The sequence below is a fragment of the Sylvia atricapilla genome, chromosome 23, assembly GCF_009819655.1.
Source record: "Sylvia atricapilla isolate bSylAtr1 chromosome 23, bSylAtr1.pri, whole genome shotgun sequence".
NCBI classification, from domain to species: Eukaryota; Metazoa; Chordata; class Aves; order Passeriformes; family Sylviidae; genus Sylvia; species Sylvia atricapilla.
In genome coordinates this window covers 6,629,103-6,641,964 of record NC_089162.1, presented here as the reverse complement: position 1 = coordinate 6,641,964, position 12,862 = coordinate 6,629,103, and the positions used below count along the sequence as shown (strand labels likewise).

At 63.6% G+C, this 12,862-nt stretch overlaps 4 protein-coding genes across 8 annotated transcripts in view; 1 reads left to right on the top strand and 3 right to left on the bottom strand.

Annotated features, from left to right (window-relative positions):
- Positions 1-332: 332 nt before the first annotated feature.
- Positions 333-1,891, bottom strand: APOA4 (apolipoprotein A4). Its single transcript, XM_066334910.1, has 4 exons — positions 1,881-1,891; positions 1,702-1,768; positions 1,450-1,576; positions 333-1,342 (listed from the first exon to the last, which is right to left on the bottom strand). Exons 2-4 carry the CDS (start codon positions 1,748-1,750, stop codon positions 415-417), a joined length of 1,104 nt encoding a protein of 367 aa, XP_066191007.1. The 5' UTR covers positions 1,751-1,768; positions 1,881-1,891; the 3' UTR covers positions 333-414.
- Positions 1,892-3,043: 1,152 nt separating this feature from the next.
- APOC3 (apolipoprotein C3) lies at positions 3,044-3,835 on the top strand. The gene is made up of 3 exons (XM_066334955.1): positions 3,044-3,144; positions 3,275-3,401; positions 3,644-3,835. Exons 1-3 carry the CDS (start codon positions 3,087-3,089, stop codon positions 3,738-3,740), a joined length of 282 nt encoding a protein of 93 aa, XP_066191052.1. The 5' UTR covers positions 3,044-3,086; the 3' UTR covers positions 3,741-3,835.
- Positions 3,836-4,207: 372 nt separating this feature from the next.
- On the bottom strand, positions 4,208-6,011 carry APOA1 (apolipoprotein A1). Its single transcript, XM_066334954.1, has 4 exons — positions 5,916-6,011; positions 5,701-5,756; positions 5,126-5,279; positions 4,208-5,046 (listed from the first exon to the last, which is right to left on the bottom strand). The coding sequence occupies exons 2-4, from the start codon at positions 5,741-5,743 to the stop codon at positions 4,449-4,451; spliced, it is 795 nt and encodes a 264-aa protein (XP_066191051.1). The 5' UTR covers positions 5,744-5,756; positions 5,916-6,011; the 3' UTR covers positions 4,208-4,448.
- Positions 6,012-7,353: 1,342 nt separating this feature from the next.
- The window catches only part of SIK3 (SIK family kinase 3), a 69,147-nt gene continuing 63,638 nt past the window's right edge, over positions 7,354-12,862 (bottom strand). For all 5 annotated transcript variants that reach the window (XM_066334724.1, XM_066334720.1, XM_066334722.1 and 2 more), the window contains 4 exons: positions 10,322-10,485; positions 9,576-9,708; positions 9,309-9,476; positions 7,354-8,981 (listed from right to left, as the gene is read on the bottom strand). In XM_066334724.1, the coding sequence (XP_066190821.1) occupies positions 9,319-9,476; positions 9,576-9,708; positions 10,322-10,485 (455 nt within the window). In that variant the 3' untranslated portion in view covers positions 7,354-8,981; positions 9,309-9,318. The remainder of the gene's footprint in view (positions 8,982-9,308; positions 9,477-9,575; positions 9,709-10,321; positions 10,486-12,862) is intronic.

The window sequence follows — 12,862 nt, the reverse complement described above, 5'->3', positions numbered from 1 at the left end:
ACCCCCCCAAAATTCCCGTCCCTGCTGGCAGCTGCTGCCCCACCACAGGGGCGGTGTTCGGCCGCACCCCGGGGCTCTGCCCCTCCGCAGCCCGCTGGGTGTCCCTGGCCGTGATGAGGTGACAGCGAGGCCCCGGCCCTGTGCCGGCCCCTGGGCTGCCCCCACAGAGACCTCCCAGCCGCCTGAGCCCACCTCTGCTCCCCCTCCCTGGTGCCCCAGAACCCAAATCCGGGGTGATGCTCCCCGCTCAGAGCAGCGGAGGGTGCCCCAGGTATCCCATCCCAGGGCAGAGCAGCGGGATGCTGCGGGAAGGAAGGACACGGACCAGCACGTGCATCAACAAGGAGATTTATTTCCGCCACTGGAAGTGGCCAGGAATGCTCGGAATGCGCGCGGATGGCCGGGCGGGGTGGCTTAATTCTGTGGGGGCGGGACGGTGCTGAGGAAAGCGGCCACCTTCTCCCGCACCTCCTTCTCCAGCAGCTCCAGGTGATCCTCCACGCCGGCAGCGCCCGTGTCCAGCTTGCCGCGCAGCTCCTCCAGCCGCTGCACCAGCTGCTGCCCGAAGGTCTCTCCGAAGGGAGCCGCCTGCTGCCGGAACGCCTCCAGCGTGCTCCCCACGCGCTGCTCCAGCTGCTGGGCCAGGGGCGCCAGGCGCTGCCGCAGGCTCTCGGTGTCCCCTCCGGCCACCTCCCGCAGCTCCCGGGCCAGCGGGCTCAGCTGGGCGCGCAGCTCCTCGGAGCTGGTGGCCAGGCGTGTGCGCAGCTCCTCGGCCGCCCGCTCCATCTGCGCGGTCAGGCTCTCCAGCTGCCGGTTGAGGCCGTCCTGCACGTCCTGGGCGTAGGGGCTGAGGCCGCGCCGCAGCTCGGCCACGCTCTGCTCCACCTGCGCCTTCAGCTCGTCCGCCATGGGCGCCAGCCGCTCCTTCAGGCTCTCCACGCCGCCGTCGATCTGCTGCTGCAGGCGGTCGGCGTAGGGGCTGAGCGAGGCTTGGATGTTCTGGGCGTTGTCCTGCAGCCGCTCCCGCAGCTCGGCCATGTAGGGCTCCAGCGTCTGCTGCAGCTCCCCGGCGCTGCGGTCCACCCGGGAGCGCAGCTCCTCGGCGTAGGGGCTCATCTTGGCCTGCAGCTGGCGGATGTTGGAGCCGATCTGCTGGTGCACGTCGTCGGCGTAGGGCGCCAGTTTGGCCTGCAGCTGCTGCAGCTCCCGCTGGATCTGCTCCTTGAGGCGCTGGGAGTCCTCTGCCAACCGCGCCTGCATGTCCATGGCAAAGGGCACCAGCCGCGCCTGCAGGTCCTCGGCGTAGGCGCTGACGCTCTGCAGGTTGTTCTTCAGCAGGGTGCTGGGGAGAGGGGACACGTCAGGGGCTGTGCCCACATCCCCGGGCCCTGCCTGCCCCCCCTGAGCCCCCCGAGCCCCCCGGACCCCCGGCACTGCGGCTCGGCTCACTTGAGCTGCTTGCTGATCTCGGTCTGCTGCAGCTGGTCCACCGTGTCCTTGGCATTGCCGCCCAGCTCCGTGAAGTATTTCCAGATCACGGTGGCCACCTCGTCAGGGTTCACATCAGCCCGGGAGCCTGCAGGGGATGCTGGGGTCAGCGCTCACACGGTCCCGTTCCCCCAGGGACATCAGTGCCGTGTCCCATCCCTGCCGCGGGGCAGGACCGCACCGCTGGCACCGGGGACCCTCACGCCACCTCACCTGAGATCGCAAGGAGAACCAGGACAAGGGCGGCCGCCTTGGGCGCCATCCTGAGTGCCGGAGACTCCTGTGGGAGCAGAGAGCAGAGGTGAAGGAGGTGAAGGAAGCGCCAGGGACCAGCAGCCCCCTGCCAGCGGCCGTGGAGACCTTGGCTCCCTCCAGCTCCTGCAGCTGCTCACCTGTGCTGCCACTGCTGTGGTACCTGTCGGACTGGCAGCTCCCAGCACTATTTATGCAGCTCCCGCAGCTTCCACGCGGGCTGTGACACACCAAGGGCTTGGACTTTGGCTCGGGCACAACGTGGAAGTGCCTGACGTGTGCGTAGGCCTGACATCACCCAGAGCCCTGACATCACCCACGGCCCCCAGTGGGGTGACAGGGACACACAGGGTGGGGGACACAGGACACAGAGAGCCCCTCCAGGGACAGGGACCTGGGGCTGAGGGGACACCTCACTGCTCTGTGGGCGCAGCGATGGGTGTCGGTGCTGGCAGCGCAGTACCGGGGATGTGTGGTTGTGGGATGATGGCAGTGGGACAGGACACAGCGTCTGGGGATGCTGCAGGGACCTCCCGGCTCTGCCACCGGCTGTGCTGTGCCTGGGGGGCAGCGGGGTACGACACGGGCTCGGGGGGACAGTTTGATGGAGCTGGGGGACAGTCTGATGGAGCTGGGGGCCACAGGAGGCTGTGCACAGGCAGGATGGCATCGTGTTTCCCAGTCCAGGCCCCTGGAGGAAGCCCTGGCACAGGAGGAGGCCGGGACACTGCAGGGCACTGCAGCCACAGGCTGCCTGGCGCTGGGGCCCTGCGTGTCCCTGGCCGTGGGCCTCGGGCTCCGGGCAGCCCCCGGCCCAGCGCACCCCGGGACCGCGGGGATGTGTCACAGCAGGCAAAGGGCGCGGCGGGCGGCGGCGGGGACCAGCCAGGCGGTGGCAGTGACGGTGGCAAGGTCCGAGGAGCCCCGCGGTGCCCGAGGGCGTCGTGCCCGGGGCCAGGGCCGCTGGATGTCACCCTTGTGCCGTGTGTGCCCGGGGCTGTCCCCTGCCCGGGCTGGCTGCACACACGCGTGTGCACAGGCACAGGGATGCGCGCACACACAGACACGCGGGGCTCCGACCGGCTCCGACCCGCGGGATTTCCTAACTCCTGGCTGGGCGCAGCGCCGCTGCAGCCCCCCCGCGCCCTGCCCTGACCTTTGCACAAATCCCCCGGGCCGGCCGTCGGAGGGTATAAAGAGGGAGTCCGGGGCTGCCCCGCGTCACAGAGCCCGGCACAGGTGAGTGGGGACAGCCCTGCTGGGGGTCGTGCTGGGAAGGCGCCGGGGCCGTGCCCCCCGTGCCCCCCGTGCTGCCCCACACCCCGCGCTCTGCTCTCTCCCCAGCCATGAAGGCGTCGCTGCTGTTCCTGCTCGCCTGCACGGCCGTCCTGGCCGTGGGAGCAAGTAAGGGCCGGGGGCTGCGAGGAGGAGGGCTCGGGGCTCAGGGTGCTGGGGGCACCCACGGGTGGGCACCCACGGGTGGGCACAGCCGCGGGGCCCCGTGCCCCCTGTCCCACCCGGCTGGTGCTTGCAGGGGCCGACTCGGCCGAGGAGCCCAAGGCGCTGGTGCAGAAGGTGCAGGAGCTGGCCCAGAAAGCCACGGACATGGCCAAGGACGCCTTCAGCAGGGTGCGGGAGTCGGAGGCGGCGCAGCAGGCCAGGTGCCCCCGAACCCCGCCAGCCCTGTCCCAGTCCCGTCCCTGTCCCCGTCCCTGTCCCTGTCCCCATCCCTGTCCCTGTCCCTGTCCCTGTCCCTGTCCCCGTCCCTGTCCCCGTCCCTGTCCCTGTCCCCGTCCCTGTCCCTGTCCCTGTTCTGTCCCTGTCCCGTCCCTGTGCCGTCCCCCGGTGCCGGGGGGAGCCCGCCCGGGCTGACCCCCTGCTCTCCTGTCCCCTCCCCGTGCAGGCAGTGGCTGTCGGAGAACGCGGAGCTGGCGAAGCAGCGGCTGGCGTGGCTGAAGGAAAAGCTGGCGGAGCTCCTGAAGAAGACCCCGGCCCCGTAGCCCCCCGGGGGCTGCCCGGGGACTGTTTGGGGCTGGGGTCCCTCCGGCTCCCACCCGCTGTCGCGGTGTTCTCAATAAAGCGGGGCTGACACAAACGCTGTGCTGGCGTCACTCGTGGGGTGGCGAGGAGGGATGTGACCAGCGGGGACAGGGAGGGCTGGGACAGACACCGGCACTGAGCTGTCTGTCACACGGCCTGTTGTCACACGGCCGTGTCAGGGTGCCCAGAGTGGCAGGAGCCGGGTGTTGCTTACACAAGCTCCTGCGAATTCGGTTCACCGTACTCCTGCGCGCTGTGTGGGGCTGAGGCTGCTGCGGCCCGGGCAGAGCTGGGCTCGATGTGAAGGAGCCCAGAGCACCCCTCACCTGCTCCCTGCCTCCCCACTCCCCCTGGGCCCCCAGTACCCCCAGCTCAGAGCACCCACTGCCCCCTCCAGCATCCACTGCAAAGACTGAGCGAGCTCCAATAACTTAAGTCAAGTTTATTTGTCAAAAGGGAGGCAAAGCTGAGAGCGACGCCGGGTTGGGGAGGGAATTCTAGGGGAAGAGGGGGTCTCCGGGGAGGACACCCGAGGGCTGGGCTGGCCCGGGGCTCCTGCAGCCTGTCCCCAGAGCCCCCTGAGGAGAAGCACCCGGGGCAGGGCAGGGAGCACCCGGGGCGGCTGCGGAGAGGGGCTGGGTCAGTCCCTGGCGGCGCCCGCCGGCGGCTCAGGCCACGGTCTTCTGGAGCTCCTCCAGCAAGCTGAGGAAACGGGCCTTGAGGGTCTCGGTGTAGGGGGTGACGCGCTCCTTGAAGTCCTGCACCAGGGGAGTGATCTTCTCGCGCAGGTTGCTGAGCTGCTCCACCACCTTGGCCTGGTATTCAGCGGCCTGGGGGATGCCCTTCTCCCGGATCTCCTCCAGCTTCTGGCTCAGCTTCTGCCGCAGCTCATCGCTGAAAGGGGCCACGTTCTTGCGCAGCTCCTCGACGTGCCCGCGCAGACGGTCCCGCGCCTCCTCGGCCACCGGGGTCAGCTTCTGCTGCAGCAGCTCCACCTTCTGCTTGCTGAGCTCCTTCAGCTCCTGGGCGAGGGGCGCCAGGCGCTGGCGGTACTGCTCCAGATCTTCCGTCCACTTGGCAGAGAACTGGTCCAGGAAGGGCTTGATCTTCTCCTTCACCTCCTCCAGGTCCTTGGTCAGCTCCTTGCGCAGGGACTCGGTGTCTTTCAGCCACATCTCCCGCACCTCTTTGTAGTAGGGGGCCACATCCTCTCTCAGCTTGGCGGCGGCCGCGCCCAGCGTGTCGAGGTTCTCACCCAGCTTCAGGCTGCGGGAGAGGAGGGGACGGAGGTCACACACGGCGCCCGGGACCCCCGCCAGCCCCCTGCCACACACCTCCCACTTACTCCAGCTGTTTGCCCACGGTGGAGGCCTCGAACTGGGCGATGGCTTCCTTGCCGCTGGCCTTCACTGTCTCCAGGTACACATCGAGCATGTCCTTGAGGCGGTCCAGGGGTGCCTGGGGCTCATCGTGCTGCCAGAAGGAGCGGGCCTGGGTGCCTGCGGAGAGAGCCGGCTGTGCTCAGGACACGCCGCCCGGGGACGGCTCCAGCCCTGCCGGGGACCTGCCCGGCTCGGGAGGGGACCACGGAGCCCCTCGGCTGCTGCAGCCCGACTTGGAAAGCGCTTCAGAAACCGGCGGCTTCCAGCAGCGCTCGGGTCGGGCTCAGCCTCCCCATCCCGCCGGTTCTGCCCTATCCATCCCGCCCGTGCTGCTCCCTCCATCCCGCCCGCGCTGCTCCATCCATCCCGCCCGCGCTGCTCCATCCATCCCGCCCGCGCTGCTCCATCCATCCCGCCCGTGCTGCTCCCTCCATCCCGCCCGCGCTGCTCCATCCATCCCGCCCGCGCTGCTCCATCCATCCCGCCCGCGCTGCTCCGTCCATCCCGGGGCACCCGCCGCCGCCCCGTCCGGACCTACCCGTCAGGCAGAGCAAGGCGAGGGTCAACACCACGGCTCTCATCTTCGCGCTGGACCTGCGGGCAGAGCAAGAGAGTTGAGCGCGGGCAGCCCCGGCAAATCCAAGCCCCGCGGGGGCTGAGCCCCCAGCCCGGCTCCAGGGCTCCCGGCCGGGGCGGCGGGCGAGGAGCACCGCTGCGTCCCGGCGGGTCCAGCGGAGCAGCCCGGGCTCTTACCAGCTCTCTCTACCGCTGCTGCTCGTCCAGTGTGAGCGGCCGGGGCCCCGCCGCCGCTATTTATGCCGGAGGGGCAGTTCCGCGGAGATAAGCCAGCGCGGCGGCCCCGGGCCGCGCTCCCGGCGGGCGATGTGGCGCGCAGGGTTCAAGGATCGCGCATCACCGCCGAGGAGCGCGGGCTTGGCAGGGGCGGCGAGCAAACAGGAGCTCCCCGCGGGACGCGCCTCGCCGGCCAAGGAGCTGTTTACGCTCCCGGTGACCCAGATTCCCGCTGGCCTCGCCGGGGCCCCTCGCAGCCCCCAGGGATTGGCCGCCGGCCCGGGGACAAGGTTTATTCCCGCAGGGATTTGGCCTGCCGTACCCGGACCCCTCGCCTCGGGTCTGTGCCCCGTCCTTCACCGGGCCGCTCACGTCACCCCCTTTTCCCGCTGTGTCCCCAACTCGGAGGAGCTGTGCCCCATCCCGCCCACGCCGGCCCTCGCCGGGCACCCGGGCAAAGCGAGGGCTCGGCTCAGAGCGGGCACCAGCGCTGGCACGGCCGCCCCAAAACTCCCCTCAGCCCGAGCCAACCCCAGGGGCTTCCCTGTCCCATTGTCACCGTCCAGGGAGGCACAGGAATCAAGGGCTGAGCCCGGCCTGGCAAGGACAGAGAGGGGACAGGGACAGAGGGGCCGTGTCCCCAGACGGGGCTGCAGGGGCTGTGCAGGGCTGGCAGTGCCAGGGGCAGCTGCTGCAGAGGGATGATGCTCCTGTTTGAGGGCGGCACCGGCTCCCTGCAGCCCCAGCCCGTGCCAGCTCGCTGGGCACCCCACGGGTATCGGGGTATCACACGGGTATCGGGGTATCACACGGCTATTGGGGTATCACACGGGTATCGGGGTATCACACGGGTATCGGGGTATCACACGGGTATTGGGGTATCACACGGGTATCGGGGTATCACACGGGTATTGGGGTATCACACGGCTATTGGGGTATCACACGGGTATCGGGGTATCACACGGGTATTGGGGTATCACACGGGTATCGGGGTATCACACGGATATCGGGGTATCACACGGGTATCGGGGTATCACACGGGTATCGGGGTATCACACGGGTATTGGGGTATCACACGGGTATCGGGGTATCACACGGATATTGGGGTATCACACGGGTATTGTCACCCCAGGTGCTGCAGGAGGCACAGACACAGCTCCCTGCGCCTCCCAGACCGTGCCCACAGCTGGAAAAGCCCCGCTGGGCAGATGGCCGGGCAGGGGCTGATTGCAGCACGGCCCTTCCCCACACGGCCAGTGGGCTGCAGGGGGCTTCGGGAAACCCAGCCAGGGGGCTGCCGGAGCCCGGGGAAGTGACAGCCCCAGGGATGGACTGGGGACACAGCAGCTGCCGCCCCCTGAACTCTGGCGTTGAGCAACAAGGCAAACAAGAGCCCGGGGAAGATCATAATCATGGTTTTATTTGTTATGATCCCACTGTCCAACTAATTGACTAGTTGCAAGTGACCCACAAAAAAATGGACTGAAGATTTACTGAAACTTCTTTTTTTTTTCCTGTTCGTTTTTAGTCCAACATAAATGAGGAAGAAAAAAAAAATACTTCTGACATTTCCAAAAAACAGAAATAATAGCAAAGTATATTAATATACATTCAACATATACTGCGCGTATTGATTACTACAATACAAAGCCATGATAAAAAAAGTGTGATACTGCGGATGGCACGCTGACGGCCCTGCGGGGCGGCTGCTGCTGGGGGGGGCCCGGCGACTCTCCCACGATACAGTGTCATGTAAACAACGGGAAAATGAACCAAAGGGACACAGCAAAAGGCTTTCCGCGTTTCCCACCCTTCCCGCTCGATCCCGGCTGTGGAGCCTCCCTCCCTGCTCTCTGATTTTCGGGATCGTGGAGCCGGCGGCGTTGTCCTCCCGGAGTTGGGGAGGCCGGGAAGAGGCACGGGACAAAGGACAGCAAAGTCACCTCTGCCGTGCTGGTTTTCACACTTCCTTCTGTGCAAAGTCAGGAGGGCTGGGTCGATGTTTTCCTTTAGTTTTAAAAAATATTCCAGAAAAAAATGTCAGTAAGAAGGATCTGAGCTGGAGCTTGTCAAGTCCCAAAGGCAAGGGTGACACCACGTGCTCCTGAGCCCCGGCTGGGGAGGGCCTCCCGCTCCATCCACCACGGAAAGGATGGGAAAGGGACAAAGAAGAGACCTCTGCACGTCCCGACTGTATAAGGAGAATTACCACTGTCGCCACTGGCACGAGAGAAAACCAGTCACAAGTACAATGTCATTAAAAGAAATAAAATACTTTGAACAAAAGGTGCAAGTCACAATTCATATAGAACAGAATCTAGTTAAAAATTTCTCTCAAACAGAAATTCCTTTTGCCTTTTATTAATAACAATAATAATAAAACAACATTTACCAAAAAAAACCCAATTCCTACGTGATCAGGAGGAAAAGCGAAGGAAACAAAGAAAAATCCGTCTGCCCTACATTAGCCAGGAAAAGAAAAAAACCCCAAGTCGTGGCAGATTTGGAAAGAAAAGGGAAGGGAGGACAGGGTAGGGGTGATCCTGTCAGCACCCCGACACACGAGAGGGAACAGAGCAGACAGAGGTGAGACAAGAAGTGGATTGCACCGGGGTGGGGAGGGCCCCCGCCAGCGCTGCCAGGCCCAGACCCCCCAGTGCAGCGGGACAGACTGGAAGGAGCGTGGCCTCCATCCAGGAGTGGCTCCAGTCCCCTCGGAGCTGCCCAGGGCAGGCTCCACGGAGGCTCAGCCCGGCGTGGGGCCCCGGGCAGGGCCAGCCCCCAGAGCAGCCCCGGCGCCGAGGCCGATCCTCCGTGTCGGGCTCAGGGCTCTGGGTGTAGCTGGAGTTACAGGCAAGTGTGGCAGAAATTAAAGAACCCAAAGGAACGACACACTGGATGAAGTGAGGATGAGGAAAGGGGCCATGGTATTCCAGTTAGTCAGAAATACTACGGCAATTTGGCGCAATGCTGCTAGATACTGTTGGTTTAAAATGGACCTTTTCATTTCAAAGCTGTACACAAACCCTGCAAGAGAGAGAGAGAGAGATGTTAGGGGACACCAGAATGGCACGTCTCCTCCCAGAGCCCTCCAGCATTCCCAGGCCACTCCTGACCCTGCCCCAGGAGACAGACCCTGCCATGCAGAGGGGTCTGAGTGCAGCACAAGCCTGGAAGGGGGACGCTGTCCCTGGGCAAATGAGGGGACAGCAAAGAGCTGCAGCACAGGAGCTCTGAGTGGATGGTGCCAACCCCAGCTCTGGAGCCATGAGCAGGGAAGGTGACCCATGGAAGTGAGGCCATGGAGGCAGCCCGAGGTGTGGCGTGGTGAGGGAAGGACACAGGGATACTCACTCCCTCCTGGTTACACCCCTGCCTGCTCCATCCCAAAGGGCACCTCCGGGTGCTTGTAGCTCAGCAGGACGTCTGTGATACACGTCGAGGGGTAGCAGGAGGTGTTGAGGTGTTGGCTGCCATCGCCCAGGTTCGCGTGCTCTTGACCTTCCAAACTCTCCCCGCAGTCTGTAAGGGCAAAGAGGTGACTTGGCACCTGTGGCTGTGACTCGGCCCCCTGAGGAGCTGCCCTCACCCCCCTGGCCCACGGGCGGCCCCAGGGCTCACCCTCGCTGTCCCTGTCCCGCAGCTGCTGACTGGCCATCAGCGACGACTGGCTGAGCACGGCGTCCGACATCCGAGCAGAGCTGAGGGCTTTTCCTGCCATCAGACTCATTCCAGGCAAGTTATCCAACTGCACCTGCGGAAACGGCACGGCACACTCAAGGGGAGCTCAGGAGGGGACCCTGCTGTTCCCCACCTGCCCGTGGACAGGTGCCCAGGGAGCCTCTGCAAACCTTCTGCAAGGGTTTAGAGAGACAAGAACTGCATCAGGCACAGCTTGGGTGCAGCCTGTCCCTTCAGCAGGAGGATGGACTGAATGGCCCAAATCCCTTTGAACTAACAGAATCACAGCATAGCTGGGGCTGGACGGGAGATCATCCAGCACAAACCCCTGCCAAGACACCTGGAGCAGGTGACACAGAAACACATCTGGGTGGTTTAGGGATGTCTCCAGAGAGGGAGACTCCAGACCCTCCCTGGGCAGCTGTTCCAGTGCTCCTCATCCTGTCACTGGGCACCACTGAACCAGTGAAGGTGACATTCTCATCTATGGCAGAAGGCAGCTGGAGCAAAGCACACATCAAGATTTGGGCAGGACAGTTCCCAGCACCCCAAACCCCACAGGGCACGGAGCACTGAGGTCTGGGCTACCGTGACCAGCTCCCCAGCACTGCAGGACCCACAGCTGGGCTGGGTGTGCCTGCAGAGCCCTGTGTGTGCTCAGAGGAGGGAGAGGCAGGGGCACCTACGTAGGCATCATCACTGTTCTGGATGGTGTGATGTCTCTGCAGGGTGCGGGGCCGCGGGTGCTCGCTGCTGGAGGGGCGCACGGGGTAGCCCAGGCCGTTGTGGTCAGGCACCTGCATGGCTTGGCCAGGGGAGCTCCTGTCCATGCAGTTCCCTACGATGGACTCTGGAAACCAGACAGGACAGAAAAAGGACAGGTTAGTAGAAGGAACCTGCAGGAAGTGAGATGTGGTGCCACACACAAATGGAGAGCAAGGACAGGATCCCCAGCTGCTGCAGTTGGAGTGGTGCAGCACCACTGCCCCCAGTTTCACTCACACAGGCTTGTCCTTCCAGCACTGATACCCCAAAAGATGCCAATGCTTGCTGCCTTCCATCAGGCCTGCAAAAGGAGCCTAAAGCTGGAGGCACTGGGGCAGCAGCACAGGAATCAGACCCTTTCCCACTTCTGCCTTCCCCTCGAGCCTGAGCTCGACCCCCGGCCTGCCCACATCGTTACACAAGAGCTGGGGGAGCCTCCAACACGGGATGTTCCAGCAGGGCCCCTTGGCAATTGTAAGCAATATAATCCTGCTGGAAGAGCTGGCCAGGATCTTCACTTTTATCAGATGACTTCTCCCTGCCCTCCTACAATCTGGCTGCGAGAGCACACCAGTGTTCTGCCTGGCAAAGTCCATCTGCACTGCAAGCTCTTGTGACTGAGGGCAAAGGCCACATTCCTATCAGGCAAAGCCTCTCATCATCAAGTACACGATGTTTTGGATAGTGTCCTGAGCCACGGAGCAGCCTGTCATCGGGGCTGAGCACAAACGCCCGACGTGGCTGCGAGCGCTGGGGAGCTGCCCCGAGGTGACACAGCTGCAGGTACATCCCTCACAAAGCCAGAGCTTTCCCAGGGCTTTGGCCAGTGGGAAGGGATGTCCTGCTGTGCTGGGACACCGCACGGCCCAGCTGGCTCTGCAACTGCCACAAAACTGCTCCCCAAAGAGATCTCAGAGAACCCTAGAATGTCCCCACTTGGACCCACAAGGATCACCCAAATCCAACTCCTGACCCTGCACAGGGCAGTCCCAAAGTCTGTCCACAAATTTAGCTGAATTCCAGTGAGATCCCATCCCATGTGGTCCCCACGCCGCTGGCAGGCAGGGGAGCACGGACAGCACAGGCAGCACGCTGCTCTCCATGCCCTTCCTCCATCAGGAATGTGGCATTCCTGCTGCAGCCCTGTCCCAGGGCAGTCCGAGATGCAGATGCAGCCTCCCCCTGCCTTTGCACAACCGTGGGGTTACGTGCGGTTAACAGTCAGCTTTCCCGGAAAAGCGAGAAGGAAAACATGAGGTAACAGATGTTAGAGGATCAGTGCCACCCACACACTGCTTGGGATGCTGCTCCAACTGTGGGAACAGGGGTTGGGGCCAGCAGCCTGCTGCTCCAGCTCCGCAAACAGCCCCAGCCCCAGCCCCAGCCCCTGTGCTGCGGGTGATGAGTTCCCTGAGCCTGCAAGAGCCAGGACCCAAAAAGCAGCTGCTTCCCAATGCCAGCACTGCACCTCTGGGGATGCTGCTTTGGACCAAGGGACAGACACCCCGAATTCACACCCCCAGCCCTGCAGAGGAGAGCCTTTCATCCCCACATCCTTTGTGTCCTTGTGGCATGTGACGCTGGCACGGCGCTGCCGCCAGCTCGGCTCCCTCCGCGCCGAGCCCAGGCAGGTTTCCCATGGGCACTGCTCCCAGCCCTGGGACAGCTACACTGGAGCAAAACTGGAGCAGGGCCGTTCACAGGCAGCTCAGTCACATCCCAAACAGATCTGGTTGGCTCTCAAGGTCCCCGGCTGCCATCCCTGGCAGATGCTCCACAGACACCCAGAGCTCTGTGATCAGAGTCGGCACGCGCCCCTGGAACACTCCCGAGCCACTGGGGAGTTACACTCTGCTCCAGGGAAAACACATCTGGGCAGCCGGGGCAGGGAGACAAGGTACCCCCCAAACTGCACCCTCGTTACACGGTCTAAGGAAAAGAGTGGGAAAAGCCAGGATGTAGGATTTGGTGTAGGTCAACAGGGGGAAAGTCCAGGGATACAGGATTTGGAGTAGGTCAGTAGTGGGAAAACTGAGTGGTGCAGGATTCGGTGTACCCAGGGGTGTAGCACTTGCTGTAGGTAAGAGTTCCTGGGAAACTCTGAGGTGACTCTGCCTGGACCTGAAGCGGTGCAGGCCTGAGTCCAAGTGGGTTATGGAGGCCATAAGGAAAAGGGTACAAGCAGTTGCATCCCAGGACATAGTTTACTACAAACAGCCCCATGAGAAGGGCTTTACACAAGCCTATTTGTAAACATTTATTTGCCTTTACTCATTTACAAGGCCTTGCAGTCTAAAGTCCTTCTCCTTTGTGTATCCAGTCCTTGCATCAGCAGTGTGGGGGCTGAGATTTGGCTTCTGACTTCACCAAACCTCCCTGTCCATCTAACGGGCTACAGTGACAATATTCAGACTCATGATTTTGTACCGAAACCCCCTCCAGAGCTTCCAACCTCCACTGAG